Source organism: Balaenoptera physalus (genome assembly GCF_965194825.1).
Source record: "Balaenoptera physalus genome assembly, chromosome: 1".
In the NCBI taxonomy this organism is placed as follows: Eukaryota; Metazoa; Chordata; class Mammalia; order Artiodactyla; family Balaenopteridae; genus Balaenoptera; species Balaenoptera physalus.
This window is the reverse complement of record NC_138882.1, coordinates 186,016,343-186,044,268: the sequence shown is the minus strand read 5'-3', so window position 1 is coordinate 186,044,268 and position 27,926 is coordinate 186,016,343. Positions and strand designations below refer to the sequence as shown.

Genomic DNA, 27,926 nt, shown 5'->3' with positions numbered 1-27,926 from the left:
AAAGTGCTTGGCTGTCCTCAACAATAAATGTCAAATCGACTCTTTATTTGCCTTGTTCAGGACTTTGCAGCCAGGACTTTGGTCTGCCACTTTACAGGCTTGCAGACACATACCATAAAAGACACTCCAAGGTGGCCGCCAATAAAGCGTTGTTAGGGTCTTCTCTGTATTTTAGAAACTAATCTCTGTGTTGCTGGAACATTCAGAGTTGGACATATTTAGCACACGGTATATTTATATAGTGCTTTGGACTTTTAGGAAGGCTTTCATTCTGTTCATTTCACGTTCTCACAACAGTCCTAGAAGAGAGGGAGCGTTTGCACACTCCATACTCAGGGAAGCCATCCAGAGCAGAGAGGGCAACTGCTCCTTGTGGGGCCCACGTGTTGAGAGTGTTGTCAGTGCAGAACCAGAACCCACGTCTCCTGCCTGGCAGGGAGGCAGTTAAAAATGTTTCATTGCCTTGCCTGGGTTCACATCCCGCCTTTATAACTTTGGGCAGGGCACTTAACCTCTGGGCCCTAAAACCCTCAATTTAAAAGTGGGGAGAATAAAAAATAATCTCATTAAGAAAGCTGTAAAGATAAAATATCTTGTTATTGTTTCCTGGAGAGTTGCATGTGAATTCAGCATTTCTGTTGAATTTAGTTCAGATCAGGTGGCCTCGGGAAGCTCCCCATGTTCTTGTAGAACTCAGTGGTGTGACTCCTTTTTAAAGCAAGTGAAATATTTTGATGGTAAGGAAAAGCATTTCTTTCAGATTGTCTTAGATTGAATCACATCTGTTTCATATGTAAACATATGAAAGTCTAAAAATAAAATACGCCTAGGAAATGTCTGGACACTTTCCATCAAGAAGTTCTGTGGCATTTGTCCGTTGGAGGTATGTTGCTATTTTTCTCAGTGCTATGAACAATGTTTCTTGCCGTGAAAATTCTGACGGTTTCTCTAAGTAATTTTGAGAGTTTCTTTGAATCCCTTGTAATAAATCTAGTGACAGTTAACCCAAGGGGACCTAGGAAATGACCATTTACCAAGGGAGTGATTATTTTGTGTTATTTCACAACTTTTGAGTGAAAAGAGTGCTGTATTTGTAGAAAAACTGCCCAGCCAAAAAAAAATTACTCAAGATAATGCCTGAACGCTTAAAATTGTCTTGACCACAAAATTATGTTCCAAAATAAATGGCATTTTTAACTTTAGAAGTTTCCCAAGTGAAACCAACAAATATGCTCTACCAGGTTAGCGTTAATCCTAGTTAGGATAATTTCAGGGAACCAGGAAATGCTTACTCTAGTTCTGTGTGTATCTAAGGTTGAACAAATGTCATTAATAGTAAACCTAAGTTTATGGTACCTGTTTTACTCGACATAACAATTTGATATTGTTGGGCATATTGTATAAATTATTAACAGTGCCTTTTGTAAATTAAGCTTCATTTGTATTGAAATTCATACAGAGTATGAATTCATAGTAGCTTGGTGAAAATTATAATTTGGAGCCATGATGTATTACAGATTCGATTTTTCCTATAAACTTGTTAACATCCCACTGTTAATTTAAGATGCTTCTACTTATGTACTGCCACAGTTTGGGAATCCTTATGACATTGCCAATTCTCGTTAGTCAGGTTTAAACATTTAGTTCTTGTCAAGGCTGGCTTTTCCCCCCTGCAATTAAAAAAAAAAAAATCTGGCTGTCATTCAGATAGTTTCAACTCTGAGGTATATATTCCATACAGAAACCTTTAAGCCTTTTGCTATGTTAAAATAAAAGTAGATATATATGACATACACATGTGGAGGTATGTATTTGGCAAAGTATAGGAAGCGTAAATTATAATGTACATATTTCTTATAAAGAAGAAAATAAAAATCCAGGTAAAATTTAGTGTTTCCCCATTAACTTATTCCAACCTTGGTCTTATCTTCAGAGTTGCAACAGAATGCCCCCAGTTAATGTAACAGAAACTGCTTATCATTAAAATCTCATCTTGGCATTTGTTCTTCCCATTAAAGCCCCTTAAGGCCAGTTTATCTTTTAGCAGCCTGGTCTTTTGCCTCAGCTAGAACTCCATTTTAAAGCTAATCTGAGAGAAAGTGTTAAATTGCTTTTCTTGAGCCCTTTATTATCTAACGCAGTCTTAAGTCCTCTAAGTTTTCACTGAAAGCGTTCTATTAAATCAGAAATAACAGGAGAGAAACAGTAGAGTATCCTCAGGGTGAATGCACAAAACAGTCAGGTTCTGGAAAGAGGAGAGCACTCTTTGGTCAGTTCCTGGTGGGGAATTGCTGGCAGGCTAAAGACTGGACTTCATGTAATACTTCTCTCAACTACCCCCCCCCAAAAAAAAAACAAAAACAAAAACGGGCACACACACACTGAGCAATGTGCAGTATTCTAAAGTCACTTCTGGTAAAAGCCTTTCACATTCACTTCCGTGGGGCTAAAATTGCTTCTGATGAACAGAACTTTTGAATTGTTTGCATGTTTTTAATAAGTCTTTTTTTTTTTTTTAAATTAGTCTGTATTTTTTAGAGAGTTTAAGGTTCATAGGAAAATTGAGCAGAAAGTACAAAGAGTTTTGAAATCTCCCCCACGAGCCCTACACACACAACTTCCTCACTATCCACATTTCTACCAGAGTGGGACATTTGTTACAATTGACACACCATTATCACCCAGAGTCCATGGTTTATATTACGGTCCACTCTTGGTGTTGTACCTTCTAATAAGTCCTTTTTAAATTATAAAGGTAATACATGCTCAACTGCAAAATAATATAAACAATACAGAAAACTATAAACAAGAAAGTAAAAATCACCAGTGAACATTATGGTGTGCATTCTTTTAGTTCTGCTTCTCTGTCCTCTCTGTTTTTTTTTCTCTCACACACACTGGTACCTATACAAACACCATATATAGACATTTCATACAGTTGAGATCAAACAGTATATGTATGCAATTTTGTAACGTGCTTTTTTCTCTTAATATGTTATGGATGTGTCCATGTCAAATGCTTATCTACATCATTATTTCTTATATAGTACCTAGAATTCCATTGTATCCTTCCACTGTTTAACCAGTGGACATTTAAGTAGTTTTAATCTTTTCATGATATTAACAATTCTTCGGGAGGGAAGGATTGGGAGTTTGGGATTAGCAGATGCTAGTATAGGATGGATAAACAACAAGGTCCTACTGTAAAGCACAGGGAACTATATTCAGTATACTGTGATAAACCATAAGAGAAAAGAATATGAAAAAGAATACATAGATATGTATAACTGAATCACTTTGCTGTACAGCAGAAATTAACACAGCATTGTAAATCAACTATACTTCAATAAAATTTTTAGAAAAACCCAATTCTTCGAAGTATGAAACTCACTGTATATACATTTTTTGTTCACTTGTCTGGTTATCTTCTTAAGATAAATTCCTAGAAGTATAATTGTTAAGTCAAAAGTTATGTACATTTTAATTTTTGGTAAATTTTCGTAACAGACCTCCAAAAGGATTGTGCTAATTTACATAGCTACCAAGAGTAAATATTCCTTCCTAGTTATTTTTTGTTTTTTGGCCATGCCAGGCGGCATGTGGGATTTTAGTTCTTCGACCAGGGATTGAACCTGTGCCCCCTGCAGTGGAAGCGTGGAGTCCTAACCACTGGACTACCGGGGAAGTCCCTTCTTAGCTCTTTAAAACCAGTACTGTTAATGTTTTTAATGGTTTCTTCCCCCCATTCTTATAGATGAAAACTGATAGTTCACTGCTTCCATTTGCATGTTATTCATTTAGGCAACAAATTTTGAGTCAGGTGGATGGAGGGAAGAAGTAGAATTGCATTTCAACTAAAATTGATAGAGAAATTATTTCTCTATAATGAGAAGAGTTTAATGTAATTTTTTTCAGAAGTGAAAACAAACTTTTTATCATTCAGCACTGTTACAATCAGATATTAACAAGTACATTTCAAAATCTTTGCTATCTCAATTCTTCTAATTTCAGATTATTTCTAATTTAAAAATGGAGGCAAGAAGATATGAGACTAGAGAAGTCAACCAGCTGATTCTACAGAACCTTTTTTCAGAAAGTACCACTCAGCTCTTACTGCTTCTTTCCAACCTCTAAACCATGCACAGTATCCTAGCAAAAGACCTAGATCACTAGGGAAATCCAACCTGCCACCTGTTTTTTTACAGTCCGAGAGCTAAGAATGGATTTTACGTTTTTAAGTAGTTTTAAACAAAGATCAGATGTTTTGTGACATATGAAAATTATATGAAATTTAAACTTCAGTTCATTAATAAAGTTTTGTTGGAACACAGAACATTCATTTGTTTACATATTACCTGTGGCTGCTTTTGCCCTACAGTGGCCAAGTTGAGCAGTTGTGACAGAGACCGTATGGCTTGTAAAACTGAAAATATTTTCTGGCCCTTTACAGAAAGTTTGCTGAGCCCTGGTCTCTGTGTGTGAGAAAGAGAAGCAGTGGGAGTGAGTGTGGTGATGTCTGGGGTCTTAGGTTTGCTGTGAAGCTGTGTGGTTAATGGGAGTGCAAAGATTTGGAACTTGGTACTTAAAAGTGGGCTGGCCATAGATTTCGTTGTCATAGAAACTGCTATGCCAATCATATTCTCTCAGGAACGTCAGGAGGGTGAGGACGTTGAAGTGCAGAGAATTAAGCGATCTTTTTGAATAAGTTAACTTGTACTTAGATTGGCAGCTTGGTATGGTGCAAGAAAAAAATTCTCTTTGAGAGTTTATTTGTTTACTTATTTAACCCCTCTTTGTTAATAAGCTCTTACCATGTGCTGGACACTGTCCTCAATTCTGGAGCACTGAGCTTGCCATATAACATTTGTGGTATTGTGTAGACTACTGACAATACCCCATGGGGATTTTTGTTTGTGGAATAAAAGAATACTAGAAACACCCTAAATCTTTCCACAGATGAGAAATCTGAGATGAGTGCAGGTGGCCTGCTGGATGTCTGAAACTGTCGGTTTTGGAGTTAGGTCTAGAGCCCAGGTTGCTCGGTTGCCTATTCAGTGCTCTTCCCACCAACAGAGCCTAGAGATTCTTACTCTTTTTTGTGTTGTGGACCCTTTTGAAAATCTCCCCAGAAAATATACAAATGCACATATATACACAAAATTTTTTATGTGATTTCTAGGGTTATATGGAATTTTTAAACATCCATGATCCAGAGTTAGAATTTCTAATTTAAGAATGAGTTATATTTCATTCATCCTATGGAGGTTGACTGGGGGCCTACTTTGAACCTGGCAACATTTATTGAGCATCTGTTGTTGTGTGGGTTTCCAGAAATATTTGTGTGGTCGTAGGTATGAAACTTACAGTAGTTTCAAATGAGGGTCAGGGGTCAGGCAGTGTGGGGTTTTGGTAATGATGGCTCTGGGACTGGGCTTTGCAGGCTTGAGAGGCCCAGCTGTTTAGTTTTTAAATTTGTTATTTTAGAATCACCTATAGGTTGGCTTATTGTAGTAAAATGTGCTACCACCTATTAGATTTTTTATTTCCCTTATTCTAGAATCTTCAGAATATTTCAGATACAGTGATGCCTTTGAATAGCTCTTAAAAGAAGCCCTGGTTTTCTAAAGCAATCTGAAGAGTGAAGTGGTTGATACCAAAGATCCATTTTTGTCTATAGCTCTTGGAAAGTTACTTCTGTAGGGTGGTGTCTTATGGTCCTTAACAAGCCCTCTGGGTGTCTAATTCTGGAACTCAAAAACAAATGGCATGTGAACAGACCAAGAAGGTGTAGTGTTTTCTAGGTAGCAGTGTTAATACAATTCTTTATAACTTATAAAGACATAATTTTTATTAAATGTTTTCCTTGAAATGCTCTTATTCCAAAAGCAGGTTATCCTTTTTTTTTTTCCTTTATCCTTACTTTTAAATGAGGATAACAAGCTCTTCATAGATTTGTTTGGCTACAAATGAGATCATATATATGAAAATACTTGATACGGATGACTCTGGCTAAGTAAATATTAGTTGAACCTGAACATCAAAGAGAAACTCTTGAATGATCATGTAGAGGATAAAGACACTTTTTTAAAAAATGGTTGCATATTTAAAGATTACTGATCTTTATTTTTTGCTTAGAATTTCATTCTCTTCTAATGTTAGAGTATGGGCTGTAATTTGAACCAAGAAGTTAGAGGGCTATGTGGGGGGAAGTCCTGGAATTCACTTCTGAATGCACACTGAGTTATTATTTACTTATGGAAGTGCATTGGAGGTAAATGCCATGCAAGTTGGGCTAGTGGAGATGTGAACCTCCTGTCTCCCCTTTACTCCTTTTGTCAGTCTAAACACATGGAAATATAATTAGATGTTGTCTGTCTTTCAGGGACAGACAGGGAAAGTGGAAAATGATCATAATGTTGGAAATTCAACAAGCTAGATGCCCAGAGAAAAGAGATGAAAAGGGACCTCAGACAATATGACAAGCCAGAGCCACTGGAATGGAGCTCGGACCTCCAGGAGAGGTTCTGTGCCCATCAACAGTGTGTTAGAGCTCTAGGCTACATACAGGTGGAGGGGCAAGTCCAGAGAACAGCCAACGGAAGGCTTTATTTCTGTAGACTCAAACTGTGGCGGGACTGGTTTGGATGAGTAAACGACTTACCTCAGCGTGAGGAGGTGTCTTCACCGCTCTGCCTTAATTCCTGGGAGTGATTTCTGTCGAAGAAGGTTGGTTACTGCAAGTTGAGCGTGGGTAAGGACCTCAGGCAAACAGTTGAGGGTTGGAATGATGATACATTCATGTTAACTGAATGAGGATTTTTTTTAAATTTGCAAATTTGAATTAATACATGTATATTATAACAAGTAAATGATAAGGTAGGCTATCAGTTAAAACCCTCACCCCCAACCCATGAGGTAATAATAACTATGTTTAACAGTTTGGTTCTTTACAGACCTTTTTCTATCTGTCATGAGGATATAATTTTGAATGTGCTTTTAAATTGGAGTGTGTGCTAAAATGTGAATTTAGATTATTTTTAGGGCTTTTGAAATGATTGGATTAAATTGAATTGAAATTGGGTGGTGTGAAAGTTACATTCTGTTTGACAATGAGTTAATACCTAGTCTTTGTTTAGTGGTAGGGGCAGAAAGGAGGTTAGGCCTGGATGACCTAGGGGAGGTTAAGGATGGGAGGAGGGGGTTGGAAAGAGAAAAAAGTAGAAATGGAGCAGTAAATGAGGGAACCAGGTTTGAATCCGGGCTCTGACTCTCAGTGACTTCAGAGTTCTAGTAAAGTTATCATCTTTCCCTAGTGTCCTCATGTATAAAAGGGACTTAATAATATTTCATAGGGTTCTTGTAAAGGTTAAATAAAATAACACGTAGCGTATCTAGCCCAGTGCTTGGCATAGAGGTGCTTCCCTTCCTTCAATTCTTTCTCTCCAAATAGGGAATTTCCATTTGAAAGTTAACTTGTAAAAATTATTTTATAATAATACATAATCAGGTACCCTTGCTTTGTTAAAAGGGACTGTTTATAGAGGAAAAATTATTGATTATATGGAAGTATTTCTCCTTGGGATCAAGTCAGCTGAGTATTTCTTAGTCATTATCAAGATTTGGAAATAGACTTGTTATGTATCATTGTTGAGTTTGAGCTGGGCTGGGAGTTTTACCTGCCTTTGCCTTGTCTTTGCCCGAAAGGAAGGGATTCTAATTCTCCCTGTCTTTCCACTGCCCGAGCCTCATGGTGGTATGGTACATGTGCAGTCTAGTAATTTGTACTTACATTAAGCAAAATTCTGTCACATTTTAAAAGATAGGTTCTGTGTGTCAGTCACTGAAGTTAATTCTGATTGGAAACCGAAGTTTGACCAACTTCGGTTGGTAGGAATTGTATGAAAACACATTTTCATCGCAGTTCCTAATTACAAGATTTGACTCTCAATAAAAGTGAGAAAGCTACATATTTTTAAAAAATTGTGTATGTGTGATGATGGGAAGAGGATGGGGGGGTGTGAGCCTAGCATTCAGCAGATCTTGGCTGCCTTCCTTCACACTTGGGTTTTCATTCATTCTCCCCACCCACTTCCCCTTTTTTACTTAGAGATTATACTAAATCAGTGGAGGAAAGGTAGAAAGTTCAGATAAGCAGAAGAAAATAAAAATTATGAATAATCCCACTTCTCCGAGAAAACCGTTATTAACATAGTCACGTATTTAAGTTTCAGATTATTTTTCTCTTCATATATTAATATGTTTAAAACAAAAATGGTATCATCTAAGCCATACTTTATATAAATGGCTTTATTCAGTCATCAGTGTATTATGACTTTTATACTGATAAGTATATTTCCACAACTTCTGGTTATCTTTGTTTTCTCCTAATTATAGAGATAATGTGTATTTACTGAAAAAATTCTTAAGGAATACAAAGATAACAGAAAATACAGGTTTCCACGTGAGTCAGTCATTCATACAACAGTATTTTTTAAGGTCTGCTTAGTATTCCACTATATGCCTGGATTGTCATACTGAGCTCATCTGTGGTGGTCTCCATTTAGCAATGAATTAGAAACAGTCTGTAGTAAACCACGCTGCTGTGAACATCTTTGTACATACATCATGGTATGATTGCCCAGTTATCTCATGAGAATAAATTCCTACAAGTGTATATACTGGTTAAAGTGTGTGTACATTTTAAAGTTCTTTGGTCAATATTGCTTAATTCCATCCAGAAAAAAATAAACCAATTTATTCTCTGATTAGCGTTTTGGGGGAATGTCTGCTTTCTAATCCTGTTTTGGGTTTTTTTTTCCCTTTAAAAAACAATTTTTACCAGTTTGACAGGTAAAAAAATTACTTAATTTGGAGTTATTTTTGATTATTAGGTAAATTTAGTTTTTTTTCTGCGAGGTTTTGGCCATGTGTATTCCTTTGTGAATTACTTGTTTGCATATTGTAAAAAAATGGAATTGTTCATCTTTTTATATAAAACTAAGTATTTTAGTTTAAGCATGACTTAGTAGATGCCTTAGTCTCTTTTGTAACAAAACGAGCTGTACATAAATACTTCACTCAAGTGGAACACCTTGCTCTTTGCAAAGGTCTTCATTGACCTGGGAGCCAGGAAGTTTCGGCACAGCCTTATTATTATTCTCCAGTTGGCCTATAGACTCTCGATGCCTCTCTCCAGCTGCCTTTAACTGTGTGGGATTTTCCAGCACCATCTCTGCGTCTGTCTGTAGCTGTGTCAGTGTATGCGTGGGGAGTGAGTGGGACCCTGCTGTCTATGGTGATAAATCCAAACAAGACTTTTTATTCCTGAGTTAATAAAAAGTAACTAATACGGACTGACACTGTTCAAAGACCAGCTGACGACTCCATTTTCCTTATTTTATCATGCTGGCAAACGGCAAAAATATCTCTTAAACATTTTACTATTTTATTTATTTTATTTATGGCTGTGTTGGGTCTTCGTTTCTGTGCGAGGGCTTTCTCTAATTGTGGCAAGTGGGGACCACTCTTCATCGCAGTGCGCGGGCCTCTCATTATCGCGGCCTCTCTTGTTGCGGAGCACAGGCTCCAGACGCGCAGGCTCCGTAGTTGTGGCTCACAGGTCTAGTTGCTCCGCGGCATGTGGGATCTTCCCAGACCAGGGCTCGAACCCGTGTCCCCTGCATTGGCAGGCAGATTCTCAACCACTGCGCCACCAGGGAAGCCCTCTTAAACATTTTAATGTAAAGTAGCTTAAGTTATTTTGGTGTGTAAAGTTTAAATTTTGTGTTGTGATTCTGTCTCTTCCTAACATACCATGTGGGGCTGCACTTTCTCTTTGTTTTGAAGGGAGTGGAGCGTGTCTGCGCATGCTCGCATGTGCACAAGCTGAGGGTGAGTGTGACAGTGAGTTTGAAAAGGAGTTAAGTGTGACATGGAGAACTTCTTTTTAGAATGGTGCAGATGGGTGTTTTAGTAAACAACCAGTTTTTGAATAAACTTACTGTGGGTACTTACGGAATAGTGAAAATATTGACACTTCGTGGTGACTAAATAGAGTAACCGCAAAGCACGTTCTAGCATGGCACCTGTCACATAGTAGGTGCTCATTAAATGATGACAGTTATACATTCGTATATCATTTCATTTATTTCATAGTTATTTATTGAGAGCCTACTGTCTGCCAGGCACTGGTCAGGGTCTTGGAGGTACTGCAGTGAATGAAAAGACTGAAACGTCTTCTCATGGAGCTAATACTGTGGTGTGGGGAGACAGTCACTAAATAAGTAAGTAAGTAGATGATCCCACACTTTAAAAGAGCACAAGTACCATGAAGAAAAATAAGTCGGGGAAATGACTGGAGGCGCTGATGGGAAGCGAAGGATTCGCAGCTTTAGCTAGGGTGGTCAAGGAAGGCACTGATAAGTAGAGGTCAAGCCGAGCTGGGATTAAGCCCATCTTTACTACTGATTAAGTGAGTGACTTTGGGAAAGGTATTTAATCTTTGATCCTTAATTTCCACGTTACAAAAAGGGATAATAATGAACCTGATGCATAAGGTTAAATGAGATAATACGGAAAGCATGTAGCGTTACGTCAGATATCTAACTCGCAACAGGAAGAAAGTGTTGTTTGTGGCTAGGAAGGTGGGCACTGCCCTGGCAGTCACAGGCTGGGAGACACAGGCATGCCCAGAGGAGCCGAGAGTGGGAGCTTTGTTCCTGCAGGAAAGCTGCAGCAAACAACAGTGTTTAATGTTGGTAGGAGAGAAAAGAAGAAATCAGTGGTGGGAGTCTTGGCTGTGTATGTGTAGGGAAGAAACAGAAGCATCAAGATTCTCTCCTTTCTTCCAAAAGTGAAAGTAAAAGACTCATTCCTTTTGCTTTGTTTTTGACCGGACTGTCACCAATTGATTCTGCAGTTCTATTTCAGTGTCTAATCAAGTGTTTTACAGTCTAATTTTGGGGAAGTAAAACCTAGATGAATGTATATATGTATATACAAAGAAAGTTAAAAATAGCTGCTCAGTAGATTGTCTTTAGGATGAAGGAATGAATGCTGGAAGCATCTGGGAGGAGGAATTGACTGAGAGAGGATGATCAGGGGAAGCTTCTCGCAAGAGTAGAGTTGATCTGACTCCTCAAAGAGGGGTCGGGTTTTTGGTCTTGTTTCGGAAGGACACCGATATTTCCTGCTCTGGATAGAGAAGGTTTTAAGGTCAGCGGAGTCTGCAAACGCATCGTACCCTGTCACCCACATGGAGGTTCACACTGCATGTTCACTTACTTAAGTTCCTGTCAGCCCTGCAGTAAAGGCACCTGCTGAGCTGTGAACCCCAGCAGGACTGGGCCTCCACACTCGACTTGCGGAACAGCCCAGAAAGCTCAGGGCATCCGGGTGCTGTGGAGCCCTGCTGCAGGCTCACTCTTCCTCTGTTACCCTGTAGCGAGTAGAGCTGTCACTTGTCTTCGTGTACGTATTTGCGAAGCATTTGGAGATCATCAAGCACGTTTACTTATAGCACTTGAAGTTTAGGAGGAAAAGATTACACCCAAATAAAAAAATAACTAATGAGGATTATACAATTTTGGATCTCAGTTTTCATCTTTATTTTCCTTTTTTCTGTTGCTTATTTATTTTGTTTCCGTGAAATGCTTTATAGAGTATTTGCATATAATGAACAAGAACTGTCTCAGAAGTTGAAAATGGAAACCTTTAAATGATATTTTATTTTAACAAAATGTGTTTTTCCCCCTCCCCCAAGGTCTATTACCCAAATTTGGGATGGATGTGCATCGATGCCACCGACCCAGAGAAGGGGAACTGGCTGCGCTATGTGAATTGGGCTTGCTCAGGAGAAGAGCAAAATTTATTTCCACTGGAAATCAACAGGGCCATTTACTATAAAACTTTAAAGGTAAGAGTGTTAGAATTAGCCTGCTGGTAGTTACTCTGCATGCACTTCTGCAAACGCTGTCCTCAGTCGTGACTGTCAGGAGTGACTTTGCAGACCTTGAAAGGGTTCTATTTGAAAGTGGTTCATCAACACGTTGAAAGGTTTTAAATATACAGTTGTTTTAAATATACAGTTTTATATATACAGTTTTATATATACAGTCTGTGTTTTAAATATACAGTTGCCACTGCTTCGTGTGAGGAAGGGCACTAAAGCAGGAAGATCGTGTTAAGTAATTACATACGGCATCTTTATAGATACTGATGAGTTAAGCATGTGGCAGCTACTTCCCTCCTCTTAAGACACAGATGCATTGGGAACTGTCTGGCCAGTTTATCTAACTATAAGAAACTCTCAATAGCTCTGGCGGTTCTGTATTAACTGAAAACACATTCTTAGTCTTCAGTATAGTGTAGCTTTGGATTAGCTTTTCTTTTCCCTAAATTTTATTCAGAATGGAAATTACACAGAACATGTTTCTTACTTCTGTCAAATTTTTATTTGGAGACATTAATTGTTGAGGAAAATCAACAATTAATGTAAAGAAGAGGAAAATCATTTTTTAGAGTTTGTGGTGAGGTCAGAGGTCACTGAGTACATTCAGGGAAGTTAGAATTAGGAAGCGTTGTTATATCTGCAACAAGCAAGGCCACATCTGTCTCCCTCGTTTTCATGTTCTCCTGGAAGGTAAATCTGCACGCATCCCACAGGGAAATGTTCTCTAAGGCAGAGTCTTGAGGCTCTACAGATAGGTGATTGTTGCTTTTTGCTTTTTGGAATAGGTATGTTTGCTAAAGTTGCTGTAAGGCAGATTTTTCCTTATTCACTTACTTCCATTAAAAATGTCATAGACTGGGGGACAGTCCATGAAAAAAATTATCTCCATGCAGGTGAAAACTCTTGATGAACAAACATTTAAGATGATGGTCAGCTTTGTAGCATGCTGAGTTTTCCTGTGTGTAGCACTAGGACTTTTGGAAGTTAACTTAACTTATAGCTGTTTAACTTTCCTTTGCTTTCCTTTGTAGTTTTCCCCGTCATCTTTAGGCAGTTGGATTGCCCTTTACCTCGTATAAACCCACGTCTTGCTTTCAATTCCCGTAGGAAATATTTTTTTTTGTGGTACTTCCTCATTTAAAACTTCTGTAACCTTCTTTCTGCTGGATTGTAATAGCATGGTTTTCTAGTAGGCATTACTGTACAATTTTGTTACACTGGAGTTTGGATTCAAAATTTGATTCAAGAATTCATTCTGTTCTCAAATTAATTTAAAGTGAGAGTTACATCTGGTTGAATCAGTGAGGCAGAATTCTGGTGGAGATGAAGTACCAGCAAGGGGATGCATATGAGACAATTGAGGGAGTAGGAATGAGGTTCCAGGGCAGAGGAAGCCCAGGGAGATACTGGGGCACTTGGCAGTTCTTTCATCAGACCTCAAGTTAAGATGTGTTCATCTCTGATAGCAAAGCCAAGAACCGTTGAGCAGCAAGAGAGAACGGTGTTTGGGAGTGAACTCTGGAGCCAGACTCCTGGATTAAATCCTGGCTTGCTGTGTGACCCAGGGCAAGTCATTGTGATTTTACTAGCTGTGTAACCTTAGGCAAGTCACTTTCCTGTGCCTCAGTTTCCTTATTTGTAAGATACAGATAATTATAGTGTCGACCTCATATGGTTATCATGGGTGATTGTGGGTAGATTTCTAGCACCTAATAAGTGCTACATAAATGATAGCTGTTATTTTTGGCAAGGCAGTGTAGTGTCATGGTTAGGACTGGGGACTCTGGAGCAGACTGCCTTGTGAGCAAATTTTGGCTTCGAGATGTGTGACCATGAGAAGTTACTTACACCCTCTGTCTTAGTTTTCTCATCTGTAAAAATGGAGGTAATAGTAAAAATTAATAATACAGTTGTGAAAATTAAACAAACCAATATGTGTAAGATTCTTTGAAGAGTTCCTAGTTTAACCTAAGTACTCAAAGTGTTAACTAGCTATACTAGTACTATTATTTTTTACCTTTCTTTGTTGGAAGTAACATAGCTCTGATCTTTGCAGACCTCCCCCAATCCTGACCTTTGATGTTTGCTCAAGTATGCATAAGGCCTTTCAGATTCCTTACTTGTGATTATATTCTTCTAGATTAAGCTTTCTGTGGGTTAGGTTTTGTAAATAAATTACGTATGATGTTCTGTATCACCTTCTCACCTATAATCTAGGTAATCACCTGGTTTTGTTTGTAATATGATTAAGAACTGTTTTAAATTCCTGAAGGTTAATTGTTAGCTTGCTCTCCATTCATTCATCTGTTTATGAGTTCAGCAAATACTGAGTGTCTACTATGTACCAGGTATTCGCCTATAGTAGTGAACAGAACAGACAAGGTCTCTGGTCTCATGGAGCTTCCAGTTTATGGGGGAGGTGGCAGATAATAAACAAGTGAACAAGTAAACAAAATAATTTCAGATAGTGATAAGTGCACTGAAGACAATAAAATGTGATAGACTGACTAGGTAGGGGGAGGGCTGCTTTAGCTCTGGTAGGCCAGGGAAGACAAGACATGGGGACACCTCCTCCCTTCCCCCACTGGCATGGGAAGGAGCCAGCCCCTCGAAGATCTCTGCTGGAAGAGCAGTGCAGGAAGAGGGGCCCTGGTAGAAGCAAAGGTATTGAAGTGGGAATAAGCTAGATTTTTGGGTCTTTTTGTTTGTTTTTTTCTTTTTTTTAAAGGAATAGAACAAAGGCTGGTTTGGCTAGAGCAAGGAGAGGTGGTGAATGAGGCTGGCGAGGTGGGCAGGGGCCAGATCTGGGGGCCTACTGGCCTGTAGGGAAACGTATGAGTTTTAGTCTTCAGTTCATCCATTTGAGAATTGAAGCTGTCTGACCCGTGACTTTTAAAAGATCATGCTGGGGGATAGATGGTAGGTGGGTAAGCGTGGAATGCTTTGTGTGCTCTCGTAATTCTGGAGTATTTCTCTTAATTTGACCTAGTGTCAGAAATATTTCTGGCAACCCTTGCCTGTACCTAATTGGTCTGGTAAAATTTCAAGTTTATATTTACTGATATTTAGAGAAGAGAGAGTGCTTCATTCTGTAAGCCTGTCAGAACCCAAAGGAAGAGTTTAAAGTCTTCCTGTTGTTGTTTTTTTGTTAAATTTCAAAATATATTTTAAAAAAGGTTGTTTGGACTTTTGACTTCATTTTTTTAGATGTGGGTTTATATTTCCTGTGTTTAAGGACATAAATTTTCTTTTCTTCTGAAATTTGACTTACAAAATCTTAAATGCGCTAAGCAGTGCAGAAGAAAAAACTACAGTACAGAAGCAAGCAATCGTTGATTTTAAAAGATGTATTATTTTCCTCTTCATAAAGCCCTGTTATTTGTGTAGCTGTTATAATAGAAAGTTGGGAAGTACATAGCTCAATAATGTAATGATCATCTCAGTTGCTAACAATTTTGAAGGTTGTTCAGTAGCTAACAAATCAGGTTGCTCTTAATCTAGCTATTCAGTTCATTAACAACCATTTAGAAATTGTATATTAGATTTGAGGTAAAAACAGATACTGGGGTGTTTTGTGGTTTTTGCAACAACAAAATTGTACCCTCCTAAGTAGAGAGTTTGTGCTGATATTTAACTTCACCCAGTTGCTAGTACAGTTAGTCCTCTGCACAAGGTTGGAGTGGAATGAACGTAGACGCTGAGGCTGAGTTGGGGAGGAATCTCGAAGATGCCCAGTAGGTTCTTCTAGCCAGTGTTCTGGTTATGCTGTTTGGTTTAGGAAGAAATGGGGAATATATTTTCCCTCACTCCTTTCCATGTTCTTTTTTACTTTTGTTCTTTTTTACTTTTATTTAAGACTTTACATATCTCTGCAAACCCTAATCGTTTCAAGTATTATATGATACCACCATTTCATAAATATGTGACTTGTAAGAAAAACATAGAGAAGAAGCATACTATACATTTGGAACTAGAAATAGTTTACTTAAATAAAGAAGCTCCTTCCTTCAACAAAAACAGGTTAGCTCATAAGAGTGCCAAAAGGCATCTGTAATGGCTATTTTAACTCATTAAGATTTTATACATTAGATTAAGTTTTTTTGGTTTAGGTGTAACTGATTCAAGAAGGGAAATAATACGTTGGTTTAAAGATTAAAAAATGGCAGGTTTTAGCCATCCTTGGAGGAACAAAGGAAACAGTGGCTTGTTCTTTTATCTTAAAGAATTTAGAATATTTTAAAATTTGGACTATATAAACATTGAGTTCTGCAGAGAATGAAACAAAATAATATTTACTTTCAAAGACTTTATCTAGACTAGAAGGTATGTTGAAGTGAAGAACTATGTTGTTTCTAAACGTACATCTTAGATGGAATTCCTCCTGCCCCTAAAACAAGGGTATCCTCTTCCATAACTATAGTGCAGTGATCAAAATCAAGAAGCTCACACTGGCACAGTGTTTTATTAGCTAATCTATACACTTTATTCAAATTTTGTCAGTTCCAATCGTGTCCTTTTAGGCAAAGAAAACTCCGTTGCATTCAGTTGTGATGTCTCATCAGTCTCCTTAGTTTGTATAGCACCTCAGTCTTTGTCTTTTATAACATTTCAGTTTTGAGAGAACTGATCAGTAATTTTTGTAGAATGTCCCACAGTTTGGCCTTCTCTTAAGTTTCATCATGATTGAATTACATTTATGCATTTTCAGCAGAAGTGAAGCTTCACTTCATCTCCAGAAGTGATGCTATGTTCTTTTCTGTGCATCATATCAGGAGGCATATGATGTTGACTTGTCTTATTATAAAGGTACTGTTTTTCTCTTTGTCATTAATAAATGTTTTATGGGGAGATATTTTGAGACCATGCAAATATTTTGTTATTTCTCAAACTTTAATCTATTAGTTTTAGCATCCATTGGTGATTCTTGCCTGAATCAATTATTAATCTGTGATGATTGTCCAGTTGTGATTTTCTAATTCCATTATTTCTTTTTCATTGATTAGTTGGGATCTACTATAGGAAGAGCTCTCCTTCTTATTTATTTACTTGTCCGTTCAGTCATTCATTTCTTCATTCATTCATATCAGTATGGACTCATGGATTTTTATTTTATTCACTGGGTTTTAGGTGGAATTTTACTTGTGTTCATACTCTTGGAACTTTTTGAACAGATGAGTCATTGTGAGAGAAACCAATAAGCCATTTCCTTCAGTGTTACTTAGGAGTGTAATCTTTCCACTCAGTATATTTTTTCTTCACGATCTTGTTCGCTAGGTATAATCAGCATGGTGGTGGGGTACATGACTGTTAAGAATTCATGTTTTAGGAGCATGACACGTGAGGTATTTTTAGGCATTTCTTTCTAAATTTAAAAGTTGTCTTGTAGACTCGAGGTGTGGTACAGAGGGCAAGGAAGGGAATTCTCCAAGGACCGGAGCAGGTTGGCAGCAGCGCAGAGACAATACACTGCCAGGACGCTCTGGTCCTCAGCATCGCCTCTTCTTTTAGCATTTCCGTGATATAATTAGCGGTGCATTATAAATGTAAACTGGCATGTAGGTCTTATCATGCTTAACTTGCTCTTGGACTCTGAAACCTGCGCTGATAATTAGCTTTCATCACGTTTTCCAAACTGCCAGGATGTTTTAAATTATGCTTTAATTTTCTCATCAGCTTAGGTTTAGTGGACATTGTGGTTCCGTGGCTTATTTTTCCTTCTGCGTGTATAGTTGTGAGGCTTCCAACAGTAAGATTCCGGAACATATGGCAGTTTTAAGTTTAAAGCGATCCTATCAGATCCCGACATCCACCGGACGGACTCCGGGGAGGAGGCGGCCGGGAAGTGAGGTCCTCCCTCCAGCAGAGGGTCCCTTCCCGCGTCGCCCGGCCCGCGGCCGCCGAGGCGGAGGAGCTCTTCCTGCCGGGCTGGCCTGCGGCGGCCCGGCTGGGAGCGCCGCCCGCCTGCCCCGCCCCGCCCCGCCAACAACCGTCGCTCTGATTGGCCCGGCGCCTGTCTCTTCTCTCCCCGCAGCCAATCGCGCCGGGCGAGGAGCTCCTGGTCTGGTACAATGGGGAAGACAACCCCGAGATAGCAGCTGCGATTGAGGAAGAGCGAGCCAGCGCCCGGAGCAAGCGGAGCTCCCCGAAAAGCAGGAAAGGTAGGAGCCCGCTGCCGCCCCTGCTCCCCGCGGCTGCCCCGCTCGGGCCGAATCCGGGCTCGGGCGGCACCCGCAGCTCTCAGTGACCTTTTCCGGACCAGGTGCCAACCCTCCCCCGCCACCCCCGTGCAGTCCCCCCCCTCCCCCCCGGCGCTGCTGAATCACGGCGCCGGACGCCGCGCTCGAGCTCTTTTCTAACTTGGGGTGGAGGACCGGGCGCGGAAAAGTGAGCGGACGCGCACCGCGAGGGGCCCAAGGCCAGTTGTCACTTCCCTTGCCCACAGCGCAGGTCTCTGGACTTGGGGGTGGGAGCGGCGGTCGGTCTCTCCAGAGCCGTACACTGCACGCCTGGTATATTCTTAGCTTTTTGTGCTGTTCGCCAGCAACGCGTCATAAAATGTGTTCCGAGAGTGACATTTCCAGGTCCGCAGATTCGGCGGCCTCGTGTCCATCCGCCCGGACTGTGCGGGAGGGCCGGACGCGGTGCGGCCGATGCACTGGCCTCCCGGGGCAGGGAGAGCCGGCCGGGCCGTACACTGCCCCTCCGCCCGGGCCGGGCCCTGCCATCCGGCCGCCGCACTCCGCCCCGGGCCGGGCCCTGGGCCACTCCACGCCACGCAAGACTGCGCTGCACACGATTGCAACACTCGCGGCTAGCGAAGGTTTTAGCGCAGATCTTTTTGAAATTAGGCCGTTAACAAAATGGAAGTTGAACGGTGTGCTGTTACTTTTGACTCAACTGCAACAGTTTGATTTTGTTTTATAATGTTTTCAAACAAAAGGTAAAGTGTAGTCACACTTATAGAAGGCAGGGGATAATTTCTGGGAGGAAAATAGTTTGGTTGGATATATCATATTTCCAGCTGGCATTCTCCACGTTGTTTGTTTTGCTTTTTTTCTTTTAATGAAGAATTTTAATATTAATTAGTGAATCTTTCGTAGAGCCCTGTTTGAATATATGCCAAGACGGGGGTATGGTATGTTTCTTACTAATACAAATCTCCTGTTTTTTTTTTTTTTTGGCCCGCCCTAAGTCTTAAATAAATTTTTGTAGCCATCTGAACTTGAGTCCGGCCTTTACTTAGAACACTGCAGAGTGAATTGTGGAAGTCATACTGTAAATAAAATCATAATGTAAACTTGATTTTGGAAAAATGTAAAAGTAACATTTAAAAATGTAGGCAAGAAGTTAAAGAAGTCTATTCTGATTTTTCCATTACATATTCTTTGTATTTTACGGTATAATCAATAACCCATCCAGGGGAGTTTGTTAGGCCTTTTACTGAATACATGTTCTCTGTTTATCTAACTCGATTTCATCAGTTTCAGGTCATTAAATGCTTTGATCATGAATCAGATGATCAGGGTCTAGAAAATTGCCAGGTGTTTTTTGTTTTTGTTTACTGTTTTGAGATTTTTGTTGCTGTTAGGCTTAGCGCATAATTGTTTGCAAACTCTTCACATAATTCAAATTGTTTATTTAGTGTTCACTTTGTATATAACTAACGTCACCAGCCTTTCTAGGTAAGCTGTGATTTGCAGGGGCTGGAGTTTGGAGGGCAGCGGATCTTTACTCTGTTACTAAGCATAACTAACTCATGTATTTAAATGTAGTCATAGGTTAATAGGTTAATAGCAACTTCATCCTAATGCTTTCTTCTGTTAAGCGTACTTCGGTGTGCATGTTTAGAACATTTCATAGATTTTTATTTATTCCTTAATTTTTTTTTTTATTTGAATGTGGAGGAAAAAACTGAAAATAAGTTTTATTAGTGTACATGAACTTACACATCTTCATTTTTATACCTGCCCGTATTGCTGGGTTTTTGCATTGAGTTAAGTAGTTCATATTTCTTATTATCCTGTTATTTATAACCACTCTGAGCTGTGTATAACCGACTGAATCTTAAGTTTTAGTTAAAATACTTACGTGAGACTCCCTCTTGGAACTTAACAATCTGTTTTGAATAGCTTACTGGTAAGGAGCTGTGTTTGCTGTTTATGACCCAAAGTTTAAATAGTCAAACCTTTTTTGTTTTTAAATTAAATACGCTGTGAAAGCTAATTTATAGCTTACAAAGATCTGAAATGGAGAACTTTTTATGTTAACTAGGTTCTATTTAGGTCTTATGTGTGACCTCAGACACTTAAATATCTTTTCAGGCAGTGATGTCAGAGAATAAATCAACATAAATTTTATTCAGTAGCAATATTAACTTAGTATTTCTGAAAGCCAGATGTTGAAGACATGCAGCTGACAGGTAGATTGACAGTGGACCTAACTTCATTTTGGTTAGGAGGCAGGCAGAGAGAAACAAAGGGCTGAATTCTTCATAGTTCTGGGCCTCTGATCCTTTTCATGACAGCTGCTGTGCCTACAGCTGTGCATTGCATGTGGTGCCTTTCAGAATTCATCAGATCGCTGGTGGATCATGCGGCGTGTTCTGGGCAGTGGAAAGCCCTGATTCCTTTGCGTACAAAGTGGCCCCTCCTCTTCTCTCTCCCTCTCTGTCTCTATCTCTATCTCTCTGCCTCTGTCTGTCTCTCAGTCATTCATTGAACTAATGTTTGTTAAGCCCCTGCCATGTGCCAGGCGCTGTGCTAGGGCGTGCAGGACAATGGTGAGCAGGAAAGCAGCAGCAACTTCTCTCCTGGCGCCTGTAGTCTAGTGGGGGCGACAAACATCAAATCGGTAAGTTACTGATCAGGGCCTAGATGGTTGGCATGGAACAGGCCCTCAATAACTAATTTGTTGATTGGCAAACAAAGACTCATGCAAACCTGCAATGAAGGAAGAGAACACAGTGCTGTGAGAGCACAGTTCATATTGTCTCTGACCAGGGAGTATGCAGTTTTGCCAGTGGCCAAAGGTGTTCATGTGTTAGGCATTTTGAACTAGAATTCTGGATTCTCACCTTTGTAATTCAGCCTAACTTCTTACATGTCTGAGCAGCCCCTGTAATGAGATTGAGCATGAGAAGTTCCTTGGATGGGACAGATTAAACTTTTCAGGTAGAGAGGAAGGGAGGGTTTTCAATATTTCACTGAAATATTCATATTTAATCCACGGGAAGATTGTGATCTGAACGTAGAAAGGCCAAATTTAGAAGTATTTATCGTCTTGATTTCTGTTCCTTGTCTGCTACTGAGAAATGAGGGATTAAATTTGCTTGTTAGCAGTGAATGACTGTTGGCAAATGTTCTTTTAAAATATAGACTGTAATAGAATGTCATTGCCCTGCTCTCTCTTGGCTGCATAAAAACCTTACCCAGAGTTCTTTTTACTCTAAAGAAACAGCAGTGTCTTGATGCACATGGACTTAGTGGAAGGAATGAAAAACATGGGACTCTTGGGCTTTTACCAGGTGTATGGCTGGGCGAATCATGTCACTTTTTCTGGGGGTGCAGGTTCCATAGCTTTGAAAGTACGTGTCATAACGTGGAATGGTCCTTGTGCCACCCAGCCTCACTGGGTTGCTGTCAGGAGGAGAGATAATAAAAAGGACCATCTCTGTGCAGCATGTGGGTCCGTGGTACCTGTAAGTGCCACTGACAGGACGTGGGTGACGGTTAGTCACTTACGTGATTCTTGCAGAGGAACTACTGAGCTTGTGAGTCATTTAATCAGTCAGTATTTATGGAGCAGCTCTATAAGCTCTAAGGAAGCAGTGGGTTCTCCCTCTCCCTTCCCATGGCAGGGCCTCACCGTAGGCTGCTTCACTCTTACTTTAGGCCTACATCTAACCTGTTGACTTTCCTGTTCATAGCACATTAGAAGGAGGAAATTAGAAGAGTTATTTGTAGCAGCAAGTAGTTTTATAGCTAATAGCCAGACAGTTAAGAAGACAAAGTTTGTAACAAAAACAGTGATGAACTATAAAGAGCACAGTGCTGTGAGATCGCTTAACAGGTTCACATAATCTTTTCTAAAAGCTGTAAATAGTCCCTGAGATCAACTAGTTTTTAGTTTTTATCTAAGTGACTTTTAGTCACCACAGAACAGTTAAATTATAACCAGCTTAAAAAGGAAATATTTCATCTGTTTCCGTAATTAAAATTGTTCACATAAAAAACCTGGAGATACCCCCCCCATCCCCCCGCCTTGTTATTTAACAAGTATGTTCTGTGTCAGACACTATGCTAGGTGCTGAAGCTACAGCAGAGAACTAACACAACCCAGGTTCCTGCTTTCATGGAATTTACATTCTGGAGAATGAGGGGACAACCAGCCAACAGATGAACGAGACAAGTCTTACCATGTTAATGAAGTGTGTGTGTGCTGCGGGTGGTTGCGTATGGTGTGACTGTAGCCAGGGATAGCCTTTCAGAGGCTGTGACTTGACTGACGCAGGGGTGGGCCCTGTCAAGTTCTCGGGGCTGAGAGCTCCAGGAAGACGGACCGGACTGGGTGTTCTTTTAGCAGTGTTGGTTATTTATTGCTGGGGTGGTGTATAGGGAGAGCCACCGAGAAACCCACATGAGTCTTTTTGTATGAAACTCCGTTGTGCAAATGGACATACTGGCCCCTTTCCCACCAGCACTGCACTTAGTGGCAGGATCGCTAGGGGAGATTAGAGAGATGAGTAAAACATCCAGGGAGGAGTTTATCGTCTGTGTTATTGCAGCTCAGTGTGGGTCAGGTTTACTAGGTGTTCTAGTTGATGTGTGTACAGGCTCTAGGATAGGGAAGGGGTTGGCGGGAGCCCTTTGGGAGAGGAGGTGATGCTGCTTTGTGGTCGGAAAGCGGAGCACAGTGGGGAGGACTTCCGGGAAGAACATTGAGGAGGGGAAGGAAGGAAGAAAGGTTCGGGGAAAGAAACTCACAGGGGCAAGAGAGGTCACAGGGCACCGCTGGGCAACAGGTAGAACCGGAGATGCAGCAGGAGGCTCTGATGGAGACGTGGAGCCTCCTGGGCTGTGCGGTGCTGCGGCCACACGGAGCAGGGAGCCCTGAGGAGTGCTGAGCGGTACTGAGCGCTCTCGTGGGTATTCCCGTTTAGCCTCTACTTCTGCGTGGTTTGTACCAGCTCCAGATGAGGAAATGGACACGTAGCAAGGGTGGATAACTTGTCCAAGCTCTGTCTGCCAGTGAGTGTCGGGAGTCAGAACTTGAGCCCAGGGTTTCCATGCCTTTTCCTCTGCATAATACTCTGCTTTCTGTCTACTTCTGCCCGTGGTGGACAACAGCAGAAGTGATAGCACTGGTTCCATTTAAGGTTAAAATTAGAGAGTACATTTAATAAAAGCGAACAGGTGGGCTTCAGTGGAGTTTGATGTCTTGACCTTCCCCAGCAGCCGACAGCTCTTTTCGAGGTTCCTTGGCCAAAGCTGAAGAGTGGAGGCCTGGCTGAATGACAGCGGCCTAGCCATGGTGCCTGAGGATGATTGCAGACGGGCCCTGAGCTTTCTGGGTGCCTGGTGGGCAGGTCCTGTGCCCACTTACAGGGCGCTCATCCCTAGCTCTTGCTGGCAAGTGTTGGAGCAGGGCGTGGGGCAGTTGCAAGTGGCTGCGATCCTGTGGAGATGGGGCCCCAGCATTAGATGTTACATGGCTTGTGAGCTTGTCGCCTTGGGCCCAAGTGAGCAGCGTCCTAGTCGGTCCCCAGTGGAGCTCTTGCTGCCTCTAGCTGAGGGATGCCTTTGCTGAACATGGGGTGACCTATCCCTGACGGTTGCCTGCCCAGTTGATCCTGCTGTTTTTGTGGTCTATTTTTAAAAGCTTAGTACAGCTTTAATGTTTTTTAAACAGTAAGACTCAAGGAATTTTTTTGATTTCTAATTCTACTTCTGCTGCTACTGAATTGCTCTAAATTTAGGTAAATAAGTTGGTTGATGTTTTTGTGCCTTTGATTCTTGCTATGTATAACGTTGTTCATAGGGAAATTTATGGATTAACTAAAATTTTTCAAAGCATTTTGCAGAGTTTCAACTGTATTTTAGTGGATGAATTTGCAAAACTCTTAATTTATACCATAATTGAGTGTGTTAGGAAATATGCTGTGCTCTAAGGTTGTTATCCTGGTTCTTCTGTCCATATGGAAACTGGAAGGTGAGACTTGCCTCGTACAGAAAAAAAGGATTAATTATGATTAAGTTTTCTAAAAGGTAAAAGGACCCTGAATGTAGGGAGTTCAAAATTGTTGAGTTTTAAAAATCCAATTGTAATTTGAAAGTAAAAAAAAAAAAAATTTGCTGTGCTTTGCCTAGATAAGAATACTGGGTTCTTTTTCTACATTATGAATTCATTATTGTTTTTAAAACTTATCGAGTATTTCCTTTTCTTAGGCAGTTTTACATTTCTCTTTACAGAGCTGTTACAGTATTGGGTTGGCCAAAAAGTTCGTTGGGTTTTTGCCATAAGATGGCTCTAGTAAACGCTTAGTTGTCTTTAACTTCATTTGAAACAGTTTTGTTAGATTGCGTTGTGACAGCTGTCACATCAGCGTGCATTTAAAACGAATCTTATCAAAATTGGTGAATTTTTGTGTAGCCATTTTAATAGTGAAGATGGAAGAAAAACGGCAACATTTTCGGCATATTATGCTTTATTATTTCAAGAAAGGTTAAAAAGCAGCCTAAATGCAAAAAAAAAAAAAAAAAGATTTGTGCAGTGTATGGAGAAGGTGCTGTGACTGATCAAATGCGTCAAAGGTGGTTTGTGAGGTTTCATGCTGGAGATTTCTCGCTGGACGATGCTCCACGGTCCGGTAGACCAGTTGAAGCTGACAGCGATCAAATCGAGACATTAATTGAGAAGAATCAACGTTATACCACGTGGGAGATAGCAGACATACTCAAAATATCTAAATCAAGCGCCGAAAGTCATTGGCACCAGCTTGGTTATGTTAATCGCTTTGATGTTTGGGTTCCATATAAGATAAGCGAAAAAACCTTCTATTTTTTTTTTTTTCACACACACACACACACACACACTGTATTTTATTTTTACAAGAGATAAATAGACCGACACCAAGCATTGTACATGGATGACCACAGCAAAAGCAACAATGATTGCAATTACCAAACATGAGACACACTCATACTATGTCATAATATTGACATTCAGTCCAGTAATCCTCCACTGTAACAGCTCCTTTACTTTGCAGTGAAAATTGATTTGTATATTCTTTGCCTCTGAGTCCTTGTGCGATTTTGAAAAAACCTTCTTGATTGTATTTCTGCATGTGATTCCCTACTAAAACATAACGAAAACGTTGCATTTTTAAAACAAAGTGTGACAGGCGGTGAAAAGTGGATACTGTACAATAATGTGGAACGGAAGAGATTGTGGGGCAAGTGAAATGCACCACCACCAACCGCACCAAAGGCCGGTCTTCATCCAAAGAAGGTTGTGTACATGGTGGGATTGGAAGGGAGTCCTCTATTATGAGCTCCTTCCGGAAAACCAAACGGTTAATTCCGGCAAGTACTGCTCCCAGTTAGACCAACTGAAAGCAGCACTTGACAAAAAGCATCCGGAATTAGTCAACAGAAAATGCATAATCTCCCATCAGGATAATGCAAGACTGCATGTTTCATTGATGCCCAGGCAAAAAAGCTTGGCTGGGAAGTTCTGATTTCTCTGTCATATTCACCAGACATTGCACCTTTGGATTTCCATTCATTTTGGTCTTTACGAAATTCTCTTAATGGAAAAAATGTTCAATTCCCTAGAAGACTGTAAAAGGCACCTGGAACAGTTCTTTGCTCAAAAAGATAAAAAGTTTTGGGAAGATGGAATTATGAAGTTGCCTGAAAAATGGCAGAGGGTAGTGGAACAGAACAGTGAATACGTTGCTCAAATAAAGTTCTTGGTGAAAATGAAAAATGTGTCATTTTTTATTTTTACTCAAAAACCGAAGGAACTTTTTGGCCAACCCAATACATGAACTTCCATGTTCACAGTAGAATTACAGAGAGGAGAGTGTATATACTTGTACATTTGAAGTTGCCTCTGAAGAACTGAGGAATTGGATAAATACCCCCAGGATATCCTCAAGCTGGTTAAAAATTAATAGACGTTTCTTAACAGTTAAAGGTTGTGTGGGGAACTGGGAGTCGCAGCTTCAGACAGGCTCACATGGTGCTCCTGTCGGCATTCACGTTACCTGCTCGTATTCTGCATGCTGCCAAGGACAGTTGCTTTTATTAATGTTAATAACTTGGTCGACATAGTTTAGGAAGTTGAATGACTTGGAGAAGCAGGAGTTATTTGAAAACATTACTATTGTTTCTCAAAGTGAAGAAGGTAAATGTTGAAAGCAACCGTTTTTCTTTATTACTGCTCAGATAGAACCAGTGTCAGACATTACAAGAGTTCTTGGCTGAATTCATTCATTACAGTGTATTTTGATAGGGACACAGCTCATGATTTGACACTTAGACGCACATCATGTCATCAAGCGATGAACTGCGTTCTGTCGATGGTGACAGTGACGGCAGCTGCTAGTTTCTTTAGCACGTCTGTCTGGTGCCTAGCACTGCGCTTGGTGCTCTATGTACGTCATGGCGAATCCTCCCAGTAGCCCTGCAGAGTAGGGATTCCTTCTCCTCCTTTGTGGATGAGGACGCTGATGCTTGAGGGCTGCCGTGATTTGCCCAGGTGCGCCCAGCTACTACATTATTTGGCTCCACCTTGCCTAAATCTAGTTTTTGTTTGTAATGTTTCTAAGCAGGACACTTATACTGAATAAGTAGCAGTGTTTTATACGGCTTTGCTAATTAGCCAAGATGAATTTTCACTACTCACTTTAGAATTGCCCACTTTAATACTAAATAATAAGGCAGTGTGATTAAGTGAAATCTTTGGTATTGGAAAGCTAAGTTATGGTGAAAACTAATGCCTTGAGTTATTTTTGCTTTGGGGTTTATGGATTAAACAGATTTATTGTATTCCTTTGAGCACCTCAAACAGTTTTTAAAAAAAATAACAGACTAGATTTTTATCCCTTTCCAGCTCTTGTCTATTAAGTGTTTTGGTTTTTTTTAATGACATGTTTGTTGGTTTGAGCTTCTTATAAATACTTCATTTCTCTTAAGTTGTGTATTATTTTTGAAATCCGTTTGGAAACCACAGGAACCGAGTGAGACATTGCCTTGGCCTAACTCCCTCGGCAGTGTGGATGGCAGAGGGATTGTGTCTGGGATTGTGGAGTTCTTCCATTTTGTGTTATTGACGATTTCAAGAAGCCGCTGATGTTGTGTCCTCCTCTGCACCAGGGTTCTTTTTGTTGAGAATGACTGACTCTTCCACTGAATAAAATATAACTTTAAAAGTTTTCTTAAGCTGAATGTTAATATAGATCGTGAACATGTTTTAATTAACATACACTCTAAAAATTAAATCTAGAAACTGATTTTAAGTGTAAGTCTGATTTGTTTGTGGTATAATTGAGTTAAATCATGCTTATTAGTTTCCTTCACTCTCATGATGTGACACCAACAAAAGATAGGGATTTTGTGTTGTCAAAATGTTTATGGGGGCGTGGCTTTTTTTTTTTTTACCTTTTCCTTTAAGAATTCATGAACTGTTTGAAGCAGTAGCTTCTTAAGAGGTTTTGTTTGCTGAGAAAGCTGTTCCTATTCTACCAACTTGACTCATTCTGGAGGAAAAGCAAGAAAGGAAACAAGAATGAGAAAGGAGTTGCCCTAACCTGTTTGTGTGCACTCCTGAATTCTCCTCATGTGGGGCAGGGGTGATTCTTAATTGTGTTTATCCCACAATAGAGTCTTTAGAATATGTGTGCATGTATAAAACTTAAAACTTCTTGGATTTGTAACAAAATGTAATACAGCTTTTTCCACCTGAAACTTTTACT

At 40.1% G+C, this 27,926-nt stretch overlaps 1 protein-coding gene across 7 annotated transcripts in view; it reads left to right on the top strand.

The window, feature by feature from the left end:
• The window catches only part of PRDM2 (PR/SET domain 2), a 118,463-nt gene that overhangs the window by 31,745 nt on the left and 58,792 nt on the right, over positions 1-27,926 (top strand). For 6 of the 7 annotated variants that reach the window (XR_014251775.1, XM_082417035.1, XM_082417039.1 and 3 more), the window contains 2 exons: positions 11,762-11,914; positions 17,982-18,108. Coding sequence is in view for 5 of the 7 variants with exons in the window: in XM_082417035.1 (XP_082273161.1) it covers positions 11,762-11,914; positions 17,982-18,108 (280 nt within the window). In the remaining 2 variants the exon portion in view is untranslated. Of the gene's footprint in view, positions 1-11,761; positions 11,915-17,981; positions 18,109-27,926 lie in introns of those variants that run through there. The other variant, XM_082417040.1, reaches the window with a different exon arrangement.